A 27130-nucleotide genomic window follows, 5' to 3' on the forward strand; every position below is an offset into this window, starting at 1 on the left:
TGTTAAAGTTTCTACTCCAAGTCATCATGAGCAAGGTTCTTTCAAAGATTCTCAAATCAGTCTAAGTTCTCAGGGCTTTTACTGCAATAATTAACATCCCCCTGCTGTTCAAGAAAAGCATAAACCATTCTGAGTGCTTGGATAAAAGAAAAGGTGCTGAAGTAATCCCAAAAAATGGTACTGTTAAAAACACGTGATCATCTGAAATCGAAAGGCTAGAGTTTTCTATATCTCTCTCCATTCAATACTGTGCTCTTGCTGTATTACTGTGGGAAACCAGGACAAATCATAGAATCATAGAATGGTAGAAGTTGGAAGGGACCTTTAGACATCATCTAGTCCAAGCCAAAACTGACAAAAATTAAGACCCTCTTACTACCAGCATTGACCTTACTGAGAACTGAGCACACTGAGCTGGCATAATACCTTTCTCAAGATTTAAAAGCTTTGCCCTAACCAGCAGATCTGATGGCTTGGGTGTAATGAAGACTCCATAGTGCAGCGTCTTCTTTCCCACCAGGTGTATACTACGTGGAACATGAGCTATTTGCTGCAGCAAGTCATTGCATAATTTTAGTTTGATACACTAAAATGGTAGTCGGGTTTAACAGAAAAATATGCTGATTGTATTTGGTGAATGTTATGAGTATTTAAAAGCTATTCACTCTACAGTGCCTTATCTGTTAAGGAAGTGACCCACTACTGCTGAGAAACTGCTGCTAAATATGTGTTTTAATAATGAAAATTGACATTGATAAATTCATTTAAATATTCTTAGATCTGACCTACTTAATACACTTTCTTGCCCTTTCACTACATCATTTCTGCCTAGTGGACTTTAGTTTTTCTTTGGTACAACAGACCTTGAGAAAAACATATTGTTCCAAAAGCCTGTTCATGTATTAAAATTAGCAGTCGCTAACTCATTAAGTGTAAAGCAAGTACATATGAGGAGCATCAGCACTGCTGCTCCAACTTACAGTAACGATAGTTGTGAGTCAACTACTCTCAGATCTGAAAGCTCCACAAGCAAGTTAGAAAAGGTCCTAAGGCTTCCAGGATACTAGAAGGATAATGAATGTTGTATAGTAGAGGAAACTAGTATTTTCTCCCTCCTTCCATTGCCATTTCCCTCACTGTTGTTATTGTATGGCAGCTTTTATTAAGCTCTTTATTATATTCTGAGACAAGATTTCCCTACAGTGAAACAGTAAATCTTACAAACTTCAAGAAAATAAGGTGCCATAACAAGATATCATTTACCAAGCTGACCCTGAAGCATGAAGGCATTTGTATCAGAATTATAAGCCACTGACATCAGTCCAGTGAAATCTAATACTACCTTTCACAGCTTACTCCAATGACATTTAGAGGTGTTACCAGCTTCTCAGCGCTGTTAAGGAGCATCTTTCTCCCCCCACACAGTTAAAAGACAGTTAAATAACACAACTTGATTAATGACCACAGGTTAGGTCACAAATGACAGCAGAACCTAGACTGCCTGACCTGTGCTCTAAGTACTACTGAGAGGGCAGGACACAAGTTATTAATTCACAAAAGTAACAACAAGAGATGGAAAAGCACTGGGTAGAGGATTCATCCCTTACTTCCAGTTGAATATTCTTGCCTTTCCATTTCAATTCCTGTTTGCTATAAGTACTTCCACAGTTGTGAAACAGTTTAAAATACCACAAGGCAGAGACACTTGTGGATCAGTAGGATTATTTTCATGTGATGCCTTTCCCACCAGGCATGTTTCAGACTGAATACAGACCCCGGAAATGAAAAAAGACCTAGGACAGATTTGGCAAATGGAGTTCTCACACAGAGCATCTGAATAGGAGATGCTCCTTAGGTTCCTTTTCCCTCTCTTAATGCTACACCATTAAAGACACCTTCCCATTAACAGTGATACCTTGTGAAAAAAAACAGACCATCTTCTGGTCTAAGATGGTAACTGCTGGTTTGGCAAAGCAGTACCCTATGAGGATGAACTCATTCATTCAAAAGTTAATCTGCACTAAACGAAACATTTAAACCCCCTGTACATTAGGGCTGGTAACTCTTTCCATGAATGCTTCAATGTATTTGTTTGTAAGAAAGTCCAAGTTTAAATATTTTAATAATTAAATTATCAGTTTTGTTAAGAAAGATTAAAAACTGCTTAGGACAGCTTATGTTCAATCTGTTTAAAGCTGTCTAATGAATGCTTAATAATGCAGTCCATAAAAAGAAGCTCTTTTCTCTCTTTTCACCCTGATGAGCATATATACTACTGGGTTGCCTGTGAATTGTTTTTATATACTTGTGACACCTCTGTTCACAAAACTGAGTCCTTTAGTAACAAGAAATCTAAAGAATAAGGAATTGCTTTCACTGCAGATGGCTTATGGTTCAATTCAGGATCGTTTCACTCCATTTCATTTTGCCTACCCTGGCAAAGGTGGATTTACAGAAAAATGAAGACTCACCACTTTCATGTCCTTTCTTTATCCCCTCCCTACTTGATCTGCTGTGTCCACTCTGATGCTCCTTGAACCATGTGTGCTGATAGAACTTACTACCCCAGCAGAAAACTAATGCAGCAGAAAGAAAAGAGAAGCCAACACAGTCTTCTGGATCAGTGTGTTGAACTGGCACAGCAGAAGGTCTGGGAGTCTGAAAGGTCTGAACTCCCATGCTCCTTCTATAGACGAACCAGTGACCACCTTGGGTTACCATTTTGCTTAAGTTCAGGATATACAGATGTAGGAAGAGACATGTGCAATGCAAATCTTGAGGCCTAGCCTTAAATCTGCAGGGAAGATATCAAACAAGAAACATAAAGCATAGATAATTTAAAATGTTTCAGCTTGCCAAAGCCAAGAGATTGAAACTCCACGTTACAGACCAAGAAAATGAGTGCAAGAGAGACTTAATTTGCTGTAAAACTGGAAAACTTCCCAATCCTCCAGAATACACATAGCAAAAAAAAAGGTATGATGGCAGAAAGAGCTAACATGTCCTAAATAACAGGGATAAGAGAGTAGCTAGGGTGGCTGTTAACACATGCCAGCAGAGGAAAAGCATCCCAAAGACAACACACAACCACTCTAGTTGCCAGTACAAGGTAAAACTCCTGTTTCCATGCCTTTCTCATTGCTGTTATCCGTGCTAGCCAGACTAAGTTAGCAGAAGCAGGTCTGCACGTGCCTTGGTCTCTCCTCCTTGTAAATCTACCAAGAAACAGTTAATGCTGCAGCAGCAAAAAACAACCTAGCAGGAAAATGGAAAACATACATTAATGGAGGACCCTTGCTATGTGCTACAACAAAAGATTATACTTGAAATCTGTCTGTTTAGAACGATAACAACAGAAATCATTGACTTTAATATTATTAGTCTAAATAAAGGATAGCATCCAATCCTGCACAGCATGGAGGGGACAGGACAGGTGCCCATCCTACAAAAGATTAGAACTTATGTGAAAAGGGATGAAAACTTTAGGGGACAGCTACTTCAGACCAGAAGAACATTCTCTTCAAAATGATGTATGTGATTGACATAATTGTCTTGCACTTTACAAACATATACAGCAACAATGCTGCTCTAGGTTAAGTTTAAAATAAAAATCATAAAGACTGTGAGCAGGCACAGACCACCAATGCCCACAGAGAAAGAGCAGACATCATAAACACAAGCGAGTGTAAAAAGTTCAGATACTGGAATAATGTAATTTGGAGACATGTGCAGTGAAGTAAAACTGTTGCTGAGTTTGCCAGTCTTGGGACTCTGAGTCACAGATCTCTTACAATGGTGCCTGTTTAAGTGAGCCAGTGGATTCCCATATTCAAAAACAAGTCTTCCAGCAAAATAGAGTAAAAGCCCCACCTATTGTATTAAAGAGAGTGTATGATGCTACTTATGACTTATCAGCCCTGTAAACGCTGAAATGGGGAATAAATCCCATAAAGCAAAACCACAAGCCAATAAAATGCCTGTGTACTTCAAAGGGATCCTCTTATAAAACAGGATGTCCAACTATAAAGTAAAAATGATGACTGTGCACAAGAGGTTTCAACAATATGTTATCCACTAGCCATGCAGTCATCATCATAAATTGTATGGCTTTTTAAAAAAAGTATGTTTTATTTAAACAGTGAGACTGTAAAACTGCAAGAAATAGGTACAACACCCTCAATTTAAGATGCTGCAACAGTATTTTACCTAGCTGTCACCTTAATTTTCAGATACAATTTTAGAAGGGTGCTGCTGTTTGCATAATCCATTCAAATATCCAATAAGAAAAGCACTGTATATTTAAGATTTAATTATTATTTTAACTACAATGCTTTGTCAAGGGTGTAACTCCACTACTTTCAGTGATATAATTCCCCATATAAAAAGTGTGCCAAGATTTCAGTGTAAATAAAAAGTAAAGGACACTGGGCTTAAATGACATTAAAATAAATCCATCTGAACCCTGAGATAAGCAGATAGTTTGCAAAGGGACTGGAAAGTAAATGCACAAATCCTCTAGCACAAAGATAAAAGTGTTTGTTTTGTTACAGTCAACTAATGAAGGTAAACTTCAACAACTACCTAACACTTAACTGCCTATGTATAAGCATCTGAAATTGTTGTTCCCACAGCTGCTGCTATTTACTAAGTACCAACAGAGGGGAGACCACCAGGGAAATATACAAACCCCTCAATTAACAGTAGCTCAGATTTTAAGCTGGAAAAGTAAACAGCAAAATTACCCAGTCTGATCTTAAAACAACTCTTCCTCAAACAACTCCATTAACAGAGGATTTGGGGAAAACAAATTAGTGGTTTCTTTAAAAACATTAATTTTATAAACATGGAAGTTACTGCAATAATCCACACTGAAATGTCACATTGAGGTCATGCTCACATAGGAGGGCCAGCAGTACTGGAAAGGATAAAAGGCCACATTCTAATGCAGTCAGTTAACATCTGAGGAAGGAAACAATATGTATTTTCAGTGTTTTAGGTAACAGATCAATTACTAAAGTATTTAATAGAATCACTTGTACCTGCAGTCTCTGTAGCTGGTAACAGTCCACACTAGTAAATTAGTCCAGTAATAAAGAATGGACTATGCTCTCTGGCACATTCACATTATTAAACCCTTCCAGTTTCTGAACTAGGGTGGTTGTATCCAAACTGCCTGTGGAGAATGGCAGCTAAATCCTCTCTTGTGCTGCTGGATTGTCTGGGTCAGCATCAGCTGTCCTGGGCAAAGCTGCTCCACGCTGTGCTCCAGCAAGTTAACAATACGGAGAACCACGTTCCCGTGACCAGGAGCATTTTTTGGCACTGTAGCTCCCCAGCACTGATGCAGAGGTTGGATTGTCCCTGTGTTTCACATGGTGGCTCTTCCTAAGTACCAAAGCTTACTCTCAGACCTGTAACAGCTACTGTGTGTTCAGAAAGTTTTTCATAAGCATGGGACTGTCAAGCTAAAGAAATGGCCACGGCTTGCAGTGAACTTTGCACCAAAAATTGAGCTGAGGAGGTGGTTCTGTAGACTGGAGGCAATTAGATGTGGTGATACAGATGGCAGAAAGGACACTGCTGTGTGAAGCTGCACTTCCTAAATGCTTTAAAGCAAATTTCACTGCCAGCCCCTCCTCTGTTCCTCTCTCCAAATCTCCCTGCTGCTGCCTCCTCGTCTTTCTCCCCAGTGCTCCCCCAGCCCCAGTAATGAGAAAATGAAAACAAATTAAAAAGCATGGCAGCACTCGCTGATGGCTAAAACTAAGGGCTTTATCTGAAGAGAAACTCTCAGCTCCATTTCTTTAATAACCTTCAGCAAAAGCATTTAAAATCAGTAATTCTTTGATTATCTTGTTTATCTTGTACTTTAATCAGAAAGGGAAACTGAAATGAGCTGGAAGTCCCAAAACTAAGCACACTCTTATTTCTTGCCACCCTTATTTCTTGCAATCACCTGCCTGTTCGTGGTCTAATGTTTAATATTAACATTAACTGGAGGGAAAATGAGGGCTTAAGACTAAGTGTGAGTGGTATCTCTTAAAAATAATGATACAAAAACCAGCACAAAATCTGATAAACAGTTTTAGCACAAAGGCTACGTTTAGCTTTGCCACAGATCCAGCAGGAGTAGAAGACTTTAAACCTCGTTTAAAGGTTAACAACAGTGTTGCATCAATTCTACAAAATGCAGATTCAGGAGGTGTCAGGAGTTCAACTCTGTCGTTCCTTTTCAAAGTTCACATTTTGAACATCACATTGAAGGTCATATAACCATTTTTCGAACCAAAGCAATAGCCAAAAGACTAGCAATGACTACTGAATTTATTTCAGACAGTAAAATACCACTCAGTTTTGAACAACTCAGACATTGATCGTTTATTTTAAACCCTGTTGCATGACAGATGGACACATGGTCTGGGAAAACTCATGCAGCAGTGCACAAATGATGAAAACCAGTTTTGCTGCCCTCCTTGGAACCACTTGCCTTACTGATACCTTTAACCCAAGTCTTGAAAAAATCCACTCCACAATTATGAAACTTTGTCAGATATGTCATTATTTTTGTCCAGTATTTAAGGTAAAACTGGGAATAGTAATAGAAAACAGAATTTCTTGTCGGTGTAACTGTGAACTCAATTCTCCATGCCTGATGTAAACACACATTTTTAAAGCTATAGTCACTGTTCGGAGTCAAGCATCATCCCTAGAGGTAAAAGGTCCATTCCTTGAGAGACATAGATACCTTAGATTTCCAGGAGTGTAATACTGTCACAATATTTGTGAGAAAGACTCACCTGAGAACTATCCCAGAAGAAAGCTTTCCTCAATAAACACTTGAATTCTCTTGAGAGAGGATCCTTTGGCAGACATTCTTAGATGATCCTTAGATACCAGATGGGGTACCACTTCACTCTCCATACAGAATTTTCTGTTGCTTTTTTGCTTTTGTGGAGGCTGGAGTCCATATTATTGCCTCCTGCACTTTCCCCTACAACAGCTGACTATCAATGAGAGTGGCCTTTCACTTCTCTTGCATGCCATTTCAGTGAGTCAGCAAAAACTGAGCTGAGAGAGGGAGAAACCTAAAGAGAAGTCTACATCCAGAGCAGTGCAGACATAATTGTCATAATGAACACTGCAACATCTCACTTCTTGGTGCCCAACTCCCAAACTGCAACCCTCTGTTACAAAGCATGGGACACACTGAGTACTCTAGCTTAAACAACAATTCAAACCAGCATGTATACAGGAGGGTGAGTAATCTAGCCAACATGAATGCTGAAAGAAAAGTGAAACTTGTACAGTGTCTTCTACCAGTTCTTAGCCCTTTAACTTCAGGCATTCAGGCCAGAACATGATTCACAAAATCTCCCAGAGGCAACTAAAATGAGAGTGAGGCTTTTCCCTGAGAACCCTGTAAAAATAGAAGGTAACAGCAGTACCTCTTTCTTACCAGAATCCTAAAGAATAGGAATAGTCCAAAAGCTAGAGCCAGGTGCTGCTGAAAACATTTTGTGTGCAGATTCACTGGGAGAGGAGAAGGAAGAAAAGATTTGACACACCTAGGTCCCTAGATCTGTTCTTCAAAGCAGACCCCTTGCAGCCTTATGTCTAGCTGTTAGTGCCCTGTTCTGGGAAATGAGAGATGCAGGCTGCAAAGTCTTTATGTTGAGAAAAGTACCTGCTGCTATAAAATGAGAAGAATAGCTTCTCTTCTTCCTCTGACATGTTTATAAACCAAAGCATCCATGGCTGTTTTTTGCAGAGCTGGGCTCTTTTGAAGCACTTCCCATGCTGCTTTAGTAGAGAAATACTTAGGGATCCTGTTGGGCCTCTTTATTCATATCACGTTGGTCCTTTTTGGGGCTCCTTTGCCTAAACAGATTTTTCTTTTCTATGAGCAATGCCAACCACAACAGCTGCTATGTTAACTTAGGAGAAAAGACAGGGAATTAACTGCCCTCTGCTTAGTAAAAGATGACCTATTCTACTTCAAAACTACAACACATTGTTAAAGTTAACGGCGGAAAGACAAACCCAACTATTACACGTATTTTCATTACTCTGGCAAAGAACATGTGTTCAATCATGGCAGTGTAATTACTTCAAATGAGTGGCACTAACAGATTTTTTGGGGAAGAAAGCTTTGTTGCCTGATGGCAAAAGAACACATATCAGACTTACTAAGGTCATTAAGCAACGGTATTCCTCTGTTTGCACTAAGTTTGCTACCGTAGTTTGAAAGAAGCAGCACAGCTGATGACTGGGAGAAGTATGATGCAATGCACTTACACCAAATGTTAACAAAGCCACTTGCCAAGTTTTCCTTCCCCAAAGCAGTTTCTACCAGTAAATATCTATTTAAATCACATGGAAAAAACCAATCAAGTCTTTGTCTGCGCTATGGTTTTTCCTATTGCAACCATAAAAACAGGTTTACGTTGGAGAAGGCAAATCGTGGCAACACTACAAGATACTTGTTTTTTTTGCTTATAAATCCTGCTTGTAGCCTAGCAACAAAAGCAGCACTCTGTGTTAAATGGATAGAGACTGCTGCTGGGGCTCTGTCCTCAAAACAGCAGCCATCTTTGGTGTGTAACTTGATGAGAGATTTCATCATTCCGCATTAAAGCTGTCTCTAGATGTCAGAGGTTGTTGCAGCCAGCTCAGCGGTGTCAGCTTTTGATTTGCCACCTCTTCTCTCATCCTGGGAGGTATATTGCAGAGACATGTCACATGTTTGCCTCATATCTTCATTAACAAAAAGAATGCTTCTTTGCTAAAAAGGCTTAGTGCAAGCTCTTATTTTCTTTCCTTATTGCTGCAAGCTTGTCCTTGCATGTTATTTTTTAACACCCTCCCCCTGTTAAACTGAAATAGGATTATCTGGCTCTACCCAGGCATGTTCATGGCCCTCTTCTGTAGTTTTTCACTATCTTATATATTTTCTTCTGATAGGATCCATACAAGTAATTTTTTAATTGCACATTGGTACAAGCCAGTCTGCACCTCCCCTGCTTTCCCAATACACATTATAATCACAATAAGTTATTTATAGTTCAATGAATTAAAACCTCCCAAATACTGATAATTAAAATCCCTCTGTCTGGCTACCAGGTATCTGACCTCCAAGTTATTCGTGGTGTTCCTCCTCTAGAAAGGATGATCCCCAGAAGGGAGGCTTGTTTCCTGCAGGCCTGGGATCTGTGCTGCTGCCACACACCACCCTGTGACAAGAGATCTCAAGCTCAGGGGATGACTTGTGATTGGGGAGAAAATTTCAGAGCAGATGGGGGAAGCAGGGATCTGTTATGTGTGCAGGGAACCAGCCCCCAGCCAGCTGTTTGGCACTACGAGTGCCCAGGCAGGGTCTCACCAGGAAAGGGGTGACCTGCTGGGACACCGTCTCTGCTCTCAAAGAGGGGATGGGTGACACAAGGGGCTGTGGAGAGGATGGGATGACACACAGAGCTGAGCCCCTGGGGAAGGCTCAGAGGTGACCCATGAAGTTGGAGCTCGGTGGAGAGATTGGGAGACACACAGAGTTTGGCCCCTTTGGAGGGCACAAGGGTGACACAGACCTGGGGCTCTGTAGGGGGGATGGGCTGAGCCCCTATGGAGGAGATGGGGCGATACACTGAGCTAGGCCCCTATGGAGAGCACAGGGGTGACACGGAGCTGGGGCTCTGTGAAGAGGATGGAGGGACATACATAGCAGTGCCCCTATGGAGGGCACAGGGGTGACACAGAGCTGGGGCTCTGTGAAGAGGATGGAGGGACATACATAGCAGGGCCCCTATGGAGGGCACAGGGGTGACACGGAGCTGGGGCTCTGTGGAGAAGATGGAGTGACAGAGCTGGACCCCGATGGAGGGCACAGGGGTGACGAGGATCAGGGCCTGTGCAGGTTAATAACGGTGACAGACGGGGCTGGGCCCCTGCGCAAGGCACCATCACAGCACCGGGGGTGGCACCGGCGCTGGCTCCTCCGCCCGCTCCCCAGCCCCGTGGGCACCCCGAGCCGCGGGGACGCCCCTGCCCGCTCCCTGCCCCAGTACTCACCGCGGCCGCCGCACGCCACCGGCTGCGCGCCGCCCCTCGCCCCGCTGCCCGGAAGAGGCTCGCTCGGCGCTGCGGGCGAGGGGCCGAGGAAGGCGGTCGGGCCGCCCCGCTCCGCCTCGCTCCGCCCCGGCGGGGCAGGGCAGGGCCGCGCCGGGCCGGGCGGGCAGCCGGAGGCGCTGGGTCCGCTGCAGGCGGCCGGGGGCCGCCCACTCGGCTTCCCGCTGCCTGCGGACGCGTGTCTGAGGACGTCTCGGGTAACTTGGCAGCTTGCAGGAGCCCGGGGTGACCTGGCAGCCCATAGGAGCCCGTGCTGCCGAGACATGGGCGGCTCCTCCCGCGCCTCCAGGCGCGGCGGTGCCTCTGCTGAGCACCCGGAACGTTGTGGAGTCAGCTCAGGCCCTGAAACGACTTTTCTAGTTAACGAAAGAGAAGCTGTCGGAACAGTTACGGGGAGTGTTAGTGGCCGTCTCCGCGGCAGGTCGGTGATGCTGGGCCGGGGCCGGATGGATGGTCCGTCTGTCCGCAGCGAGAGCAGCCTCGGGAGCGGGGCGGCCGGGGCCCGGAGGCAGCTGGGTCAGCAAAGGTGGATTTGGACCGGCTATCTCATTTTCATCACTCCGGCTTTAATATGTATTGCATAAAACAACCAGGGACGGGGAGATGTTAATAGAGAACAACAGTGAAAGACCCCTCTGAAAAATAATGTAGTCCTAGCTCCTAATCCTAAAAAGAATTAAAAAAGCCCCAAAACAATGCATTCTATGAAATCTGTTCCAGCTAATGAGAACTTTCTTGGGTATATTGCCTTAAAGATGTCAAATAAGCACGGGTCTTTCATTTTGTCAGCAGGCTGAGAATGGATGTCAGAGCATCTCTTTCCTTTTAAGTAATTATGGTCAACTCACATTTTATCTTTATAACCTCCAACAAATAGCTTCTCTGAGATTAGATGTGCAGTCATTTGATAAATAAAACAATTAGGATTACTCAGTTATTAAGGATACTCAATTAACTGTTTCTATTCTTTCTCCAGCCCAGCTTCCTGACAAACATGGTGATAGATGCACATACATGATTCCTAACATACCTTTCAATAATTGGCACATTAATGCCTAAGTCTGATAGTGTTATAAGTGCAACACATGAGCTGGTCTTATCCTATAGCTGATTTTGTCTTTTGGGAATGGGGGAAAGTATATTCAGACACAGCGGTGTCTTACTTATTTCAATGAAAATTCAGGATTACACTTTTGTTCTGACACAGATACATTAAATCTCTGATGTCCACCTATCTGTTTCCCCCATAGCTCCACAACTAAGGTTGTACATATACATACATATATATACAGCTGCAGGTGCAAATATACCAGGTGAGGTTCCATCATGAAAGAGTAAAACCTGGCACCGATACACTTGCACTGCATTTTTCTTGCATGACAAAATTTGTTCACCATTTCTGTACTTTACTGCTAATGTGTTTAGTTCTCTTTAATCTTATCAGGCAGATCGTAGTCTGTATGACCACTGACAGATCTTTGATGGTATATCCAGCCCTAACACTTGTTGTTATAAACACTGCAATGACTGAGCAGAAAGGACATCTCAGAAACTGGAGGCAGCTGGATGTCAAGCACAGGAATAAATTAGTTGTCTGTGGGTATAAGTGGTACTGTGGTATATAGAATCACAAAATCGTTTGGGTTGGAAGGGACCTCTAAGATCATCAAGGCTAACCACTATGGCTTACATTCTGAGGACTAGTGTTTCCTGTCTCTAATCATTTTCTTGTATCCCAAAGATGCTAACTTGTTAATCTGTTTTAAAACCACATATGGTCTTTTCTGTACATGGCAAGAGAAACTCTGCTTGCAGACTCTAATGCAAATATATTAATACCTACATTCTTTCTCTGAGTTGCTACATGGAAAACCACGTTCATTTCCCAAGTTAATAATTTGCTCTGTACTCAGTGTAGAACAGCTATGTAAACTTCTTTATCACTAGACTAGTTTTTTCTCCCATTGCTGAGAAACAAGCCTGATTTTTTTTTTCATGAATGCTGAAAAGTCTGGACGTGACTCCCACCAACCAACAGCAACTGCTCATGAGCCACAATACTGGAAGGCAAATAGGTGAATGTAGGTAGCCATAAAGAATATCTGACCTCTGGCTATGTGTGCACTCTTTTATTTTTTGCCTCTACTAATTTTCACATGAAAATATTTTTTGGCTGTATTGAAAAGTGCAGAATCCAGGAGCATGTGCCATCTCCCAGATTCAGATGCGTGTTTTGGCTTGATCCTGCTTCCATTCTGAGGTGAGACCCGGCGTACCAATCCTGCCATGCCCTTCATAGGCAGGAAGGTCAGGTGGGTGGGGTGGAGGGGCTGCCGTGTTCTCCAGCCACCTCTCTGCCATGGAAGATCAGGAGGGACAGACCCCAGGATGTGGTTTGGAGCATATTGATCTGCAGCTGAGTATTGTTTCTTTGTTCTTCAAAAGTCTTGGTCCCCCTAAAAGTTTTCTACACACACTGTCTCATGCAACCAGTCCATGTAGCTTGGTCAGTGCCCCATTTTGTAAGCTCAATATGTGTTTTCTTAAAGGTTCATACAGAGTGTAGTATCTCACTGGTTAAATTACAGTGAAAGTACTCATGGTACAAGCAGAAAGCATGTGCCTAGAGGCTATGACTGGATTAATCAAATAAGCCCTATCTCAGCTCTTGTTGAAGAATTTGCCATGGAATATATTAATAAGACTCCTGCAGGCCTCCAGATGTACATTCAGTCCTCTGCATTTGCTGAACTAGGGATGAATTTAACCATCTGCATGTTTCTACCTGGAGGAATTCCTGGACTATCGTGGGGCAAATTCTTTCCTACGCTGACCAGAAGAGGAGGATTTCTGTTCCTCTGCAGTTACTGCCTCATCTAAGAAATGAGCTTTTCTGTATTTGATTTCCTCAAGCTTTCCTGTATTAACAATATTTACACCGGACATTGATACTTTTAATGTTTTTTGTAATTTCAAATTGACACTGGGAATCAACTGAGAAAACCGCTGAGCTGCTGTGCTTTATTAACAGGAATGTCCAGTGAGTGGCACTGCAGGACCAGGTTTTCCACAACCTTGGCTCATAAACAGTGCCGTCAACAGGAGTAAAGGCAAGCGTGGGATATGTCAAGACTTTTCTGCTCTATGAAAAAAATAGTTGTAGAGTAGGTGGGAAATGATGTGTGGTGACAGTCCTGGAGGTGCAGTGCAAGAAACTGGGATGTATTCAGCTGCTGGCTCTGGAAGACGGTGTTAGGAACTGGCCTTGGCATCAAGCTGACTGTTATCAGGGGTCTGCCAGAAGAAGCCAGCAACATTTCTGGGAACTATTCATTATCTCTTGATGGGAAGTGGCTGTGAAGGCTTTGTACTGGGTTTCCCTATCAGGAGCAGAATACCGGGTGAGGTGTACCATGTATGTACAGCATTTCCTATGGTCTACTGACTTACTGTACACTAATTTTATGTAGAAAATCCAAACCTCAGACTGGAAGGGAAGTGAGGACAGTCTGAGGCGTGCTCATAAGTTCAAAGATTGTTTCTCTAAATGAGCTGAGGATTCCTGCAAGTCTGTGTTAGGATACCCAAAACCACTACCCTATTTTCCCAGCTTGAGCTGATAATGAATGAACTATTATCTAGGGAAATTCCTTCAAACAGACAACGCTACACTTTTTGGCAATATAAAGTGTAGTGAAACCCTTATATAAGCTGATAACGGATTACTGACAAAGTAAGTTAAAGGTTTTGGCTCCATCTGCAATGCTTGAACCTAATTTTAGGTTACACATACTATACTGTGCCAAGCTAAACTAATGCCTACCCAATTTTCCTGTTTATCTAAATGCATAGTTATATCAGATAAGACTTCAAGGGAATGAATATGAAAAGCTAATCTGCATTTAGAAGTGACATAAAGCTAGGTTTAAGGGGATAAACCAGCCTTTCAAAGGGTTTAAGAAGCCATTTCCTCTGATATGGCTACTTTAGAAATGCCTCTCCTGAAATCATTCATATCTTGAAGCACCTGTGCCAGCTGCTGTCAGCAACAAGACACTTGGCTAGGCAGACTGAGCTGGGATGTCAATATGCAGCTATGGATGTAATATGGGAACAAGAGGAGGTGTGGCACCATCCTGCAGGGTACAGACACCAGTCACAGGATCTCACAACTGCTACAACCAGGCCTGACATTGTTTTTTTCATCACGAGACAGCATGCAACAGCAGAAACTGCATGGAACAATGCTTGACATCGTGCCACAGCATTGTAAATATACCTGGAAAGCTGACAGAAATGCCTAGAGAGCAATGAGAGCTTCATAGAAGCAGGGAATACCTAGAAAGGTATGGAAAATGTCAAGAAAATGTAGGAAAGTCCTAAAAAAACCTCCAGGGAACTCCTGAAAAAAATATGGAAAATTCTTAGAAAGGAGAATTGAATTCCTAGAAAACTGGAGGGAGGAGGTGGACTGCAGGAAAGCAAAATGTGAATGCTGAGAAAGTTGGCTACAAATTCCTAGAAAGCTGGAAGAAATCTCTCGTGAAGTAAAAAGGAATTGCTATAAAGTAATGGAGGAATCCTGGAAAGAAATGCATGATTCCTAGAAAGCTGTGAGAAAATTGTAAAGAGCAGAAGGGAACTCCTGAAAAGCAGAAGGGAAGTCCTACAAATAGTACACAACTGCTAGAAAGCGGCAGGGCAGTTTCTAGAAGAGCATTAAGAATGTGTTGAAAGCAGCTGGAAGTTCCCAGGTGGCAAATGTAAATTCCTAGTAATTAGGAATTTCCAAATACTTGGAAAACAATAGGAAGGTTTCATGGAACAACGTATGAAATTTCCTGGAGGAGGGGTGGAAATTCCTAGAAAGCTGGAAGGAGCATTCCCAGAGAAGACTGGGAAAATCCTAGAAGAGCATGTGAAATTCCTATGAGTATGTAGAAAAATAATAATAATAAAAAACAGTGGAAAATTCCTGGTTGAGCTGTATATCCTCTAACTCCTACAGACCTGGGGGAAGCTCTGAGGAAGTAATACTGAGAAAAATACAGGAGAAAATCAACCTCTGTAGAGAATGGTGGAAAAAAGTGAAACCACAAAATAGAGAGTCAGATCCCATAGCCTTTCCTGAAATTTAACTGGTACCTAGAAGATACAGCTAATTTTAACCTCTCCTCAGTGGTTTGCTGAGCTGAAGAAGAGATATTGAATGCCTGTGTTGCTGGAGCTGAGCCCTAACTTACACTAAGCCCAGCCCTGGGCAGCGGGAAGAGAGCAGGGGGAACTTGCTGTCTTGAAAAGTCCTTGACCTTGAGATAGATTTTCATAAATGGATGATGAAACTTAGGGAACATTTGCAGCCTGGGAAAGTACTATCTGTTAGACACTGTCACAGTGACAAGTCTTCGCAACACAGGGCAGGGAAAAGCCAAGGGCATCGAGGCAAGCTGCAAAGAGGGAGACGTTGCTTATGCTGGAATGAAACAGTCCTGCCTGATGTAGTGGGACAGGCACCGAGGCTGGCACAGAAAAACAGACATGGATGAACTAGGGTGAAAGTGGATTTGGGATTATATTATAGTTTGGGATAATCCAGTCAGATCTCTGAGTTTTTCAAAAGGAGGAGTGAAGCAGCCCAAAGCTTAGACCTCATTGTAGATTCGTGTTTGGAATATCGTTCTAGTGTTTTATTGAACTTGGTGGAATATTTCTGATTGCCACCAAGCCCAGATTGTGATCTGGTAAGGACTTTGACAATTAGCATCTTGCCTCTAAGAACAATTTAATCACAGAACCTGAAGGTGAGACTCTGGTTTGGTACAGTGGCAATGTCGCAACAGCAGCTGGGTTGTCCAGGGAGCTGCAGAGGAGAAACACTGCCTGAGACAGCAGAGCTCCAGGACTGGGACATTTGTAGTGGTCTGCTCATTGCTGGACTGCTGGTTGACCCTGCCTACCATAGCTGGACCACCTGCATGGGCTCTGTGGGGCCACCTCCTTTGCAGAGAGCCTTGGCAGAGCTGCCTGCTTCTACGGCTCCCTGCGCTGCAGGAGAGAAATGCTTCTGTCAGTCTCTGCTACCAGTAAGAAGTGATGCTCTGTGCAGTATTGACTTCTTTTTTTTTTGGTAAGTATTAGCCTAATTATCTTTAATTCAGGGACTTGTGGCCTGCTGATGGAAAGACTGTGGAACTGGACCATCCTGAATGTGTGATAATGTGGAGTTAATAATCATCCATTGTGCAAACTACTGCTTACTTGCTCCACTAACTTTTAGAGGCAATGGGCTCCTGTAGGTACCAAGCACACTCTTCATCATCACACATTGTGCACCTGAAAACAACAGAAATCTGCTGGTATAAGATAAACAGTTCTTCTCCATCCATCAATCAGGGGCTGGAATACAGGGAAGGATCCATTTTATGCTGGCATGCAGTTTGGGAATAAATCTGCAACACCATTTTAGGAGGGGAGAGTGCCACCTACCAAGCCATCTGCTAAGAAAATTGTATTATCTGCAGTCTCATCCACTGTTGCTAGAAATCACTGTCGCACTCATCTGTGAAGAGTTTTGCTGCTAGTCTGTCTATTTGTACTCTTTTTATCCATCCACTCAGAACTAATTATTTCTCAGATTAATTTCATACTAATGAATCATTCTGTATCCCTGGCTTTATTTCATTTCTGAGGTACTAATTAGTATGTCAAAGCCATCTTTAACATTAAAAGTGCTGTCATATTTTTCTGTTACTTTTCTTTTGATTCACATATTCATTTTTTTTCTGAAGGCTTAAAATGTCTGTCCAGTGTGGAGTGAAAAAGAAAAAAACATCAGCTAGGTAGTACTAAAATAAAATATGCATATGCAAATAAAAGCATAAATTGGGAAGCAATGGTCCAGTCTGTATGTTTGTGTCGACTTACTAGTCTACGTGCTATTTCATACAGCACATCCTCAGAAATCAGCTGTGTAGGGTTTTTACATACATGGGTTCAAATGGAAAATTCAGCTGTATATTGGTGGTCTACATTTGTTGGTGAAACGACCAGAAATGAGGTATTTTGTACTTGTTGGTTTAGAACAGGTTCTAAAGAAGGGGTCTTGTTGATTTGCTGTGGATTTCCTGGCACTTCTCTGCTGTGCCGCAGGGACAAGGCAGTTGGAGGAAGCATTTTTCTTTCCTTAGAGCTCTCCACTCTGCTATAATTTATTCTCATCAACCTCTGCAGTTTGGCTCCCTACCCACTCTGGAGGGAAGTGTTGGCAGGGCAGTAATCCCTCTCCTACCCTGTATTTGTAGCAGATGGAAATACCAGAAAGAGAAGGGGGGAAATTTTAGGCTTCCCTGCTTGAGCGATTTCCAGAGTGATTTAAGATCCAGTAATGGCCTTTGCTCTAACAGAGCCAGTCGAGCTGCAAGAGGAAGGGTCACTCCAAGTGTCTGTTATGGAAAACTTTTCTTTCTCTGGTCTTGTGGGAGTGAGTTGGTGGAACTGGAAAAATCCCATAAAAAGTCACTGCATGAGCTCTGCCGCTTAAATAACAGAGTTACTGGCAGCATCACACCAAGCTGAAATTACCCATGGCTCCTGCACGGCAGGAGGCTGGGGACTACTTAGATGACAACTTCTGCTCAGACCTATGGCCACAGGTTTGGCATTTCTCTTTCTCTCCTGCCTTCCACTTCTCTATAAAACCTGCTGTTTTGTTGCAAAATCTGGGGGTTGCAGCTGAAACCAACCAGCTTTGCTCGGGTTTTGCACTGCAAATGTAGAGAGGGATTACTGGTGAGAGAAGGAAAGGAGAATAGAGGCTGGATATGCTTTGAGCAAGAGGGGGAACAGATGCACAACACCACTTCTTTCCCTCTACAATCAATCAGATGATAGTTTTCCACCCCTCCTAAAGCTCGTGTGTGCAGAGCTCTGCAGATATAGGGCTGCTTTTAGAAGGTCTGCTGCCTGAACTGCCACAAAGCAGAAATCCTTTCTGCAGCTTTCTTCCACTGTGGCCCAGGGATGGAGGTGTGCTCTGATGGTCAATCATCAGTGTACCAGAGAGGGGAGATGCCAGAGGAGCAGCAGTGCCTGGTCCTGCCTTGAGAGCACCCTGTACCCGGGACATGAGCTCCAGACCCAGGGAACTAGCAGCACTGCCCAACAAATCCTTTCCATGTATACTCTCCTTCCATTACTCTTTATGTGCAGCTCTGCTGCTGCCTCAAATGTGTCATTTAAATGTAGGCTTCCATGCATGCTGTTTCTGTTTGGGTGTTCTGCATTTTCATGCTCCCTGTCACTGTCCAGACTTCTGCACATGCTTCACCAGTGACCTGATACCCAGGAATGCTTTGTGCACTAGTTACCAATGGGAGTAGTTAAAAAAGTCGACCTTCACAAGGACACCGTCGTGCTTTTTGAGATCAATCTACTGAATCCCCCAGACACAAAGGTCCAGCTGCAGACAGACATGCCTATAATCTACAGAGGAGAAAAAAAGTGCCCACACTCAATACTGCATGATTAGGCCACTTGTTGTCAGTGTCTGAGGACTAGAAATAATTTTTCTCACTGAGCCTTTCTCCTTGCTAGTGGACCTGTATCATTCAAGAATGAGCTTGAGAACCTTGGAGATATATATATATATATGGAGATACAACAGCAAAGTAATAGGCTTTTTTTTCTGCTGCTATTCTTTGCTCTCTGCTTTTGTGTTCAATACTGCAGTTTTCCCTGTGCAATGCCCAACGTGATAATATCCATTTAACTAGTGTGCTTCACTGATCTTTAAGGGTATTCATAGTTGTTGTTCCAGGAACCATTGATTTTCCCAACAAGGTTGCACTGAAGCTAAAGTTATCTTAGCTTATTAGTATAACCAGTTATTTAGAAACCTGACAGATCTTTTAGATGTTATTGCTGCTAAAGTGCTTCAGCTGATTTCATGTTTAATAAATCCCATACATACAGACTCCACAAGTCATCCCAAGAGTGACATGAGTACAGTTTGTATCCACCTACTGTAATATTATTTTGTAAATTAAGCTGCTTTTCTCCAGCTCTAGAATGTGCACTGTTTTGTAGATTAAAGCATGTTTTATCTCTGAATTCAAGATCTGGACTTTGTTCAACTTGATTTTCCAGTAGCTAATTGTTCTTTTGGATGAAGATTGTTTGGATAAAGGTGCTACTTGGTGTTTATATTTTCAAATCTTCATATGGACCAAGTAGAGCTTTCTCCAGCTGCAGTCCCCTGGGAAAATCATGTGCCTCTCAGGGTGGTGACAGAGACACAAAAGCTTGCCTTTGCTGGGCATTGCTTTGATTCCAGCATTGGTAAGTAGTGAATGAAAAGCATTAAATTAAATTAAGCAGCTGGTTTATGTCAGCACCCAGGGAGAATTAAACAAGCTCTGTGCTTGTTTCTGAATCTTTGAGAAACACTTGCACTGTTGTCATGTTGCTGGCAGCTTTGGCAAGTCCTGACCTGGATGAGAGCTGATCCTTCTTGTGCTGGCCGGAGGCAGGTTAGCCAGAGAGCAGCAAAAGGAAAATTCACCCTATACTTTGTGTAACTGGCTGCCAGAGCCATGTCAATCATCTGCCTAACCCCATCACTAAATTTACCTAAAAAAATAATGGGGTTTTAATAGATTTTGCATTTGTTCCTCACCTGGGTATGACTACTAAGTCATGAAAGTTTTAAAAGCTTACAAGTTAGCTGAAGTGACAAATGAGTACAGCAGGGTTCCTTGCACGAAATGCTGTTGTTGGAAACCTGCAGAGCTGTTGAAGGGGCTTTGCTCCACTAGTATGGTCTCAGCTGAGCCAGGCATCACGTTCATCCCAGAGCTGATCACATAAACTCGGAGATGAGACAGAAGAGAGGTTCTGTCTTCTGAAACAGGTACAAATAAGGACCGTGAGATTCTTACAGGCTGCTGTACGAGTAAGAAGTGAGTAGTAAGCTAAAAGGTGTTTTTATTCCATATCAGTTTCAAACACAAGTTTTAGACCCTCACCCCTGTGTGCAGCATCAGGGTGTGCCAATGGTGAATCCAGTCCTGTCCCCAGGACAGGCTACTCCCTAGCAAAAAATGAACTGAAACAAAGAGTTTCTGCATCTGATAAGCAGACGACTGAGAGCAGACTGCTCCCTTCTCTGCAGTGCGTACCTCAGCATTTCTCTCCAGTACGCCTCGAAAATTGTGCTGTGTGTGTACTCTGGAGTTGTGATTTCCCCTGGAATACTCCAGGATGGCTGTGGTAGCGACACATTTTGGGGGAGCCTCTGGAAGTTGTTGCAAATAAAATCAAACGGGCTTTGTGATTTCTTATGCAGGCGACGTTCCCCTCAGCTTGGGGTTTCTGCTGAGAAAGATGAGCGTGCTACATTTTCAGAAGGTAAGTATCCCACAGTAAACCTCATCTGTGTTGTGCTTTAAGAAGAACAGGAGAACAGAAATCTCACAGTGAGTTTCATTAGAGATCTCTATTACCAAATAGCACAGGGTTAATTTTCTTGTCTGTTTTCACTCTCCTCTGTGGAGGAATGATGATTAAAAGACAGGATAATAAAAAGCAGGGATCGGGAACTTGCTGAGAAGCAGTTAAAAAAGAGAAGAGGGGAAGGAAAACAAGTGCTTCAGTTAGCTAGTCAAGGTTAGCTTAGCACTGTATCTGCTTTAACTGACATTATGAAAAATTATAGATGGCAGGAAAGCAACTCCACTAATGCTGAACCCCATGAAATTTATCTTGACAACTTAGTGAGCTTATTTGTTCTTTTAGGGGGTTTTTAACCAGCCCATGATATCTTTTATCTTTGTTTTCGGATTTTCTTTTTTAAAGCGAGATCCCCATGCAAAGGCAGCAACTTGCACATTAGCATGTTCACCTTTTGTTGCCTGTTGGGGCTAAGGTAAGAAAGAAAAACCTTTTTGGAGGGGAAAAGGGTTTCAAACATAACCTCTCTGGTTTTGGTGCTTGCTACCCAAACCGCGAGGATTTTTGCAAAGGAGAAAACACGTTTTGAAGGGAATGACAGACTTTTGCGCGCAGCGGGCGGCGGTTTCATATGCAGACACCCCCTCTGCCCGAAACTCCGCAGCTGCCAGCCGGAGAGTCCGAAAGGCCGGTCAGGATGCTCTCCCCTCGCCAAGTCATTCCGAATGCGGGTCCCTAGGCAGCCACACACCGCTGGGAACCCGGGCTCGGGGATTCCGCCGGGATAACGATGCCTTCCGCGTGTTACGAGCCCCGGGTTCAAATTCGCCCGGCCCGGAGAGGGAAGGGACGCGAAGCCCCTCGGCGCAGCGCTGCCCGTCGCGGCTGCCGTGCGCTCCGGCGGTCGCCTCCGCGGGGCCGCGGCCGCCCAGGAGAGGGAGCCCGGTGGCCGCGGCTGCGCCGGGCGGCGGGGAGGCGGCGCGGCCCCGGCTCAAGCCCCACCGCCGGGAGCCCCGGCCCGCCCCGCGCCCCCGGCTGCAGCCCCGCGGCCGGCCCCGGCCCGCCCCGCGCCCGCGCTAGCGCCGTCCTTGCCGCCCCTTCCCCGCTCTGCCGGGAGGGGGGTTCCGGACGGCATCTCCCCCCACCCCTTTTCCCGAGCGTGCCCTGTGCTGCCCTGCCCACCCCCTGAGCATCGCCCGGCCCGGAGTTAGGTGCCGGTACTTACTTTCCGCGTCAATTCATTGAACTGAGCTGGCTCGCGGCGCCGAGGCATCCCGCAGCTCCCCGGAGCTCTGAACGGGGCAAAGTAATCCCGTTTGCGCTAAACTCCAGGAGAGCCGCCCCCGGAGCCTGGCTTTGCCTTTCGGCGCTGCTGGCCTGGACGTTATTCTCCAGGAAGGCAGAAAAATCGGGGAGAGGCTGCCCAGAAGAAGCTGCACCCGACCGAAGATGCTAGAGGAGGAGAAAGGGGGTTGCTTTTTGCCCGCTGGGTGCCTCCATGTCTGTCTTTCCCTTGTCTTAATCCTTTAGGACGGAGACGCCAGGCAGACAGACCTTTCCTGGAAGGGCGATGCTGCCGAGCCCTGCCCCGGGCAGAAGAAAGCCTTTGCCGGCGTCGCCCCCGGCACCGGAGATGCGCGGCCCGGGGCAGGCTGCGGGAGAGTCTGAGGAGCTGCCTCCGCCCGCGCTTTTCTGAGAGGGGAAAAGCATGGTGAAATCTGGACCCTATCCCTGGAGCGCTGCCCCGCTGAGCAGGAGGTGGGATTACTGCAGGGTAGTTACGGAGAGCTATAACCTGACAGTGGAGTGTTGAAGTGACTTGTCCCCGTTGCAAGAGGAATCCGATGCGGGCACCCTGCTTCGTGGCCGAGGGGAGGTCACTCAGGTCCTTCTCCTTCTCTCGCCTTTCTTTCTCCTTCCAGTGAACGACAGAAGAAAGACCTGGGACTCCACTCTTGCCAGTGTTAGGAATACTGTGCCTTTTGCCTGGGATGATTTACCCTGACGTGCCACTTCGACGGGATGTACAAAGTGCGACTGGGACTGATCCGGCCAGCAAAGTTTGCAGAGTGATCAGAAGGGGCAGTGGGATGGAGGAGGCTGAGCACACGTCGACAGGGTCCGTCATGCACGGTCCGGCAGCTCAGACCTGCTGCTTCCTTTAAAACTAACTCCTGATGGTCAGACTCTGCCTGCTCCTGTTTTTACTTCTCCTCTGCCAATTTGCTCTTTCAGGGAAAAAAAAACCCCACACAACAAACGCCAGATGTGATGCGGTGTTTCTGTGTTGGTTCTGTATATAAGATTTGCTATGCAATTCCAAAACTAAAAGAGGAGAAGAGACAGCCTTGCATCCCAGAGCAAACAGAGAATCAGAGGTGAAAGGTAGGAGCTAGCATTTCTTGTTTAAATAAAACTAAGTAACCTGAGCTACTTCTTACTGAAAACCTTTAAAACACACCCACTGTATGTTCTTTTTGTATCTCAGGAGTGTAAACCAATTTGAAACAACGTGAAGATTTACATTCTGATGCTGCCCAGAAGCAGAGAACTGATGCCTTTTGTAACAGGAGTGTATGGAGGAGGAAGGATGGAGTGTTTCATCAGGGAGATGTTTAGAAAACTAGGGGAAAAGCATCTGGCATAGTACGCTGCAGTAAATGTGAAGGGCTAGTGCAACGGACACTGGAAACACTCAATCAATAGCCTATTTAAGTGTGAATATATGCAAGCATGGAAAAGTGATTGCTTTCCTGTCTGTGGGGTATATTTGTGCAGAGAACAGCAGCAGAACGTTTGCAGGTGAGCTGTCTGAATTAGGCTACTTCATGCTGGGGTGGTGCACTGCGTTTCAGAAGGGATTGCTTAAAAAAACAGTCTGTAGGGTAGACTGTGTCTGTGCATTTTCAGTTGCTGCTCAAAGAGCTTTCAGTGTTGTTCAGGATGATCCAAAGTGTGTGAAGTCCATCCCAGGGTAAAGGGACCGTAAGAAAGAACCTTTGGTCTGTTTGGTGATGAGTAATTAATGGACATCTGATGGCTCTGATCTCTGCAAAGAAAGGGGCTGATGTCATCATGAAAATCATGGTATGATTTTCCCTCAGGAGAAACTATGACTTGGAACGACACCACTATGGATGGGGAAGGGTTGCTGGTGGAAAGAGACTCTTCCTTTCGGATCCTCACGGGCTGCTTCCTCTCGCTGCTCATCCTCTCCACGCTGCTGGGAAACACGCTGGTCTGTGCAGCTGTCATTAGGTTTCGCCACCTCAGGTCCAAGGTGACCAACTTCTTTGTCATCTCCTTGGCCGTGTCAGATCTCTTAGTGGCAGTTTTGGTTATGCCTTGGAAAGCCGTGGCAGAGATCGCCGGCTTCTGGCCTTTTGGTTCATTTTGCAACATCTGGGTGGCCTTTGACATTATGTGCTCAACAGCCTCCATCTTAAATCTCTGTGTCATTAGTGTGGACAGATACTGGGCCATCTCCAGCCCGTTTAGGTATGAGAGAAAAATGACTCCCAAGGCAGCCTTCATCCTGATCAGTGTGGCATGGACTTTGTCTGTGTTGATTTCCTTCATCCCCGTGCAGCTGAACTGGCACAAGGCTACAACCACAAACATTTTGGAGCTGAATGCCAGCTTACAAGGTGCAAGCACGGACAACTGTGATTCTAGCCTAAACAGGATGTATGCCATCTCCTCTTCTCTCATTAGCTTCTATATACCTGTGGCCATCATGATAGTAACTTACACGAGGATATACCGGATTGCTCAGAAGCAGATACGACGCATCTCAGCTTTGGAGAGAGCGGCGGTGCATGCCAAGAACTGCCAGAACACGAGTGGCAACAGAAGCAGTATGGACTGCCAGCAACCAGAGAGCAACTTCAAAATGTCCTTCAAGAGGGAAACAAAGGTTTTAAAGACTTTGTCAGTCATCATGGGAGTGTTTGTGTGCTGCTGGTTGCCATTTTTCGTATTGAACTGCATGATTCCCTTCTGTGAGCCTACTGAACCATCCAAGGGAGCAGAAGCTTTCTGCATTAATTCCACCACTTTTGATGTTTTTATTTGGTTTGGATGGGCTAATTCTTCCCTCAACCCCATAATTTATGCCTTCAATGCTGATTTCCGCAAGGCATTTTCAACTCTGCTGGGATGCTACAGGCTCTGCCCTATGTCTGGCAATGCTATAGAGACTGTTAGTATCAACAATAATGGAGCAGTTGTTTTTTCTAGCCAGCACGAGCCCAAAGGTTCCAGCCCCAAAGAGTCTAACCTGGTGTATCTGATCCCACATGCAATTATCTGTCCAGAAGAAGAACCTCTCAAAAAGGAAGAAGAGGGCGAACTGTCTAAGACGTTGGAGAAAATGTCTCCAGCACTGTCGGGTATCTTGGATTATGAAGCTGATGTTTCATTGGAGAAGATCAATCCCATTACACAAAATGGGCAGCATAAAACCTGAGCAGTAGGGTTTAATGAGCAAGACCTGATGGTGTTTACTGTAATAATATTTTTTTCTATTTTTGTTTTTTAAAAAAAAGATACACAAGAGTTTTTTGGTGAGAAACTAAGGTCTAGGGAGAAAAACACACGTACACCAAGCCCAGAATTAAGTTTCCTGGCATTCAAAGCAAATGTAACATTTTATACAATAAACAGAAAGAGATACTGAAAATTAGTTGAAGAAGGATATCAAACTGTACTGCTCATTGTGAGGAAAGCACACAAATTTAGATTCAGTGCAGTGACAAAGAAAATGTTGCTTCTTCTTCACACAGAGAAACCAATTTCAACTTAAAATGAGGCAAAAGATAAATGTGGAGCGTTTAAAGATTAATGTTTACTAGAAGTCAAAAGATTGCTTGTGATAGTGGGTGTTAACAGGTCCTAATTAAAGACTGAGGGATTGTAAAGGTAGGTAGATGCCTTCTTAAAATTATTTCTGACAAATAATTGAGCCTTATAATGAGAACGGTTATTTTTAAAGGTTTCGGAGGTAACATGATGATATTGATTTTATTTATTTATTGTTTTAAATGGATATTTTTCATATGTTATAACAGATCTAGCTTTATTTATGTTATTTAAGACGTCTAAATAATGGGATATTTTTGAAGTGTCATAACAGCATTTTGGCCAGTCAACCAGTCAGCACTTTATTACAAGCTCTGATAGTCTGGAGAGCCGGTAGGGGGAATGAAGGGATCTTAAGAAGCTCAGCAAGAAATGAAGGAATCATCAAAAGCAATGCTGTGCTGATTTCTTTTGCTTGTGGGCTTTTTTTTTTTTTTTAAAGTGGAATTTCTTTCTTTCAAAGGATAGGACCAGAGTTGACTGAGTTGTGAATTCTCTTCCCTTATAGAAATACAAGAAATTGCTGCTATTTATTTTTAAGAAGTTTCATGTTACAAAGACTTTGTTAGAATGTCAAGTTTGTGGATCTGTAAATACCTTAAATATGATTACAACCTTAAGAGGAATCCAATTCGAGAAGAAAAGCTTCTTAGATAACAATTCTTAGTACATAATGTTTTGTATTTATGTAAGATAAACAGCTTTCTCAGACTTTTCTTATTTCAAGTCTTGGATATCTTTTCTGAATGAACACAATTGGTTATAATGGTAGTAAACATGCCAAACCTTGTTATCATTTGTATTATTGCAGTACCACCAGGGCCATGCTGTCTGTCTGTTACTGTATCACGGTCAGAATTAAAAAGTGAGGTACCTAGTGCTTTACTTTGGAAACTAGGAGGACATTACATTTTAGTAATTGCCATGTCAATAGTCCATTTGATACAGAATAGTGCCTCATTACCATTTTTGGATTAAGACATTTCTAAATATGGATGGAACTGCAGCCCGCCCCCCCCACCTCAAAAATATCCTGTGAGCTCCAAGAAAGTTGCCAATGTTTAATTAAAAAATCCTGCTACTTTCCCATTGTCCTTCCCTGCTGCTTTCCCTTTGTAATGCCAAAAGCAATCCGTGAATGTTAGCAACAGGAACGTTGGGTGTTAATATTCAACAGCATTCAAAGAAAGCTATTTGTTTTCTGAATGGGAGAAAATACCCTTTGGAACAACTTTTTCCTAACATATATCAAACAAAATGTAATGTCAGGAAAAGAGAACTGAGAGGGGAAAAAAAAAATGAACTATATACATCCTGCATCAGGTCTGTGTATCTATGTATTGTGAATGTTTTCATAATTTTATTGCCTGTATGCTGCTTTCATATAATAAAATTATTTTGTGAAAAGAAGGTCAAACAAACCAATCTACATTGTATTTGTTAAATACATGCTGGTTTTGAGCAGTTGTATGGATTGTGTTAAAGGCAAGGATGATTTCTCCTTTCCCATTTGCCTTTATTTGGACCCACATCTGGGAGGCAGATAGGAATTTTTATTAGAAGCAGGAGAAAGTCCTCTCTACTGAGAGACCTCTGAGCCCATGCTCTAAACTCACATTTGGAAGCAGTAAACGCAATTTGAAAACAACCACACTTTGCTTTAATGTGACTAGTTAAAATTTGTAAAGATCAGCCTACTGGT

General features: G+C 43.6%; 2 protein-coding genes across 7 annotated transcripts in view; one reads left to right on the forward strand and one right to left on the reverse strand.

Annotated features, from left to right (window-relative positions):
• The window catches only part of SFXN1 (sideroflexin 1), a 30806-nt gene extending 20658 nt beyond the window's left edge, over positions 1 to 10148 (reverse strand). For 5 of the 6 annotated variants that reach the window (XR_009819280.1, XM_062002722.1, XM_062002719.1 and 2 more), the window contains exons 1-2: positions 10066 to 10148; positions 9130 to 9230 (exon numbers count right to left, since the gene is read on the reverse strand). The gene's annotated coding sequence lies outside the window, so the exon portion shown is untranslated. The remainder of the gene's footprint in view (positions 1 to 9129; positions 9231 to 10065) is intronic. The other variant, XM_062002720.1, reaches the window with a different exon arrangement.
• Positions 10149 to 22839: 12691 nt separating this feature from the next.
• DRD1 (dopamine receptor D1) lies at positions 22840 to 25036 on the forward strand. Its single transcript, XM_010201548.2, has 2 exons — positions 22840 to 22945; positions 23667 to 25036. The coding sequence occupies exons 1-2, from the start codon at positions 22840 to 22842 to the stop codon at positions 25034 to 25036; spliced, it is 1476 nt and encodes a 491-aa protein (XP_010199850.2).
• The last annotated feature ends 2094 nt before the right edge of the window (positions 25037 to 27130 follow it).

The sequence above is a fragment of the Colius striatus genome, chromosome 9, assembly GCF_028858725.1.
Source record: "Colius striatus isolate bColStr4 chromosome 9, bColStr4.1.hap1, whole genome shotgun sequence".
In the NCBI taxonomy this organism is placed as follows: domain Eukaryota; kingdom Metazoa; phylum Chordata; class Aves; order Coliiformes; family Coliidae; genus Colius; species Colius striatus.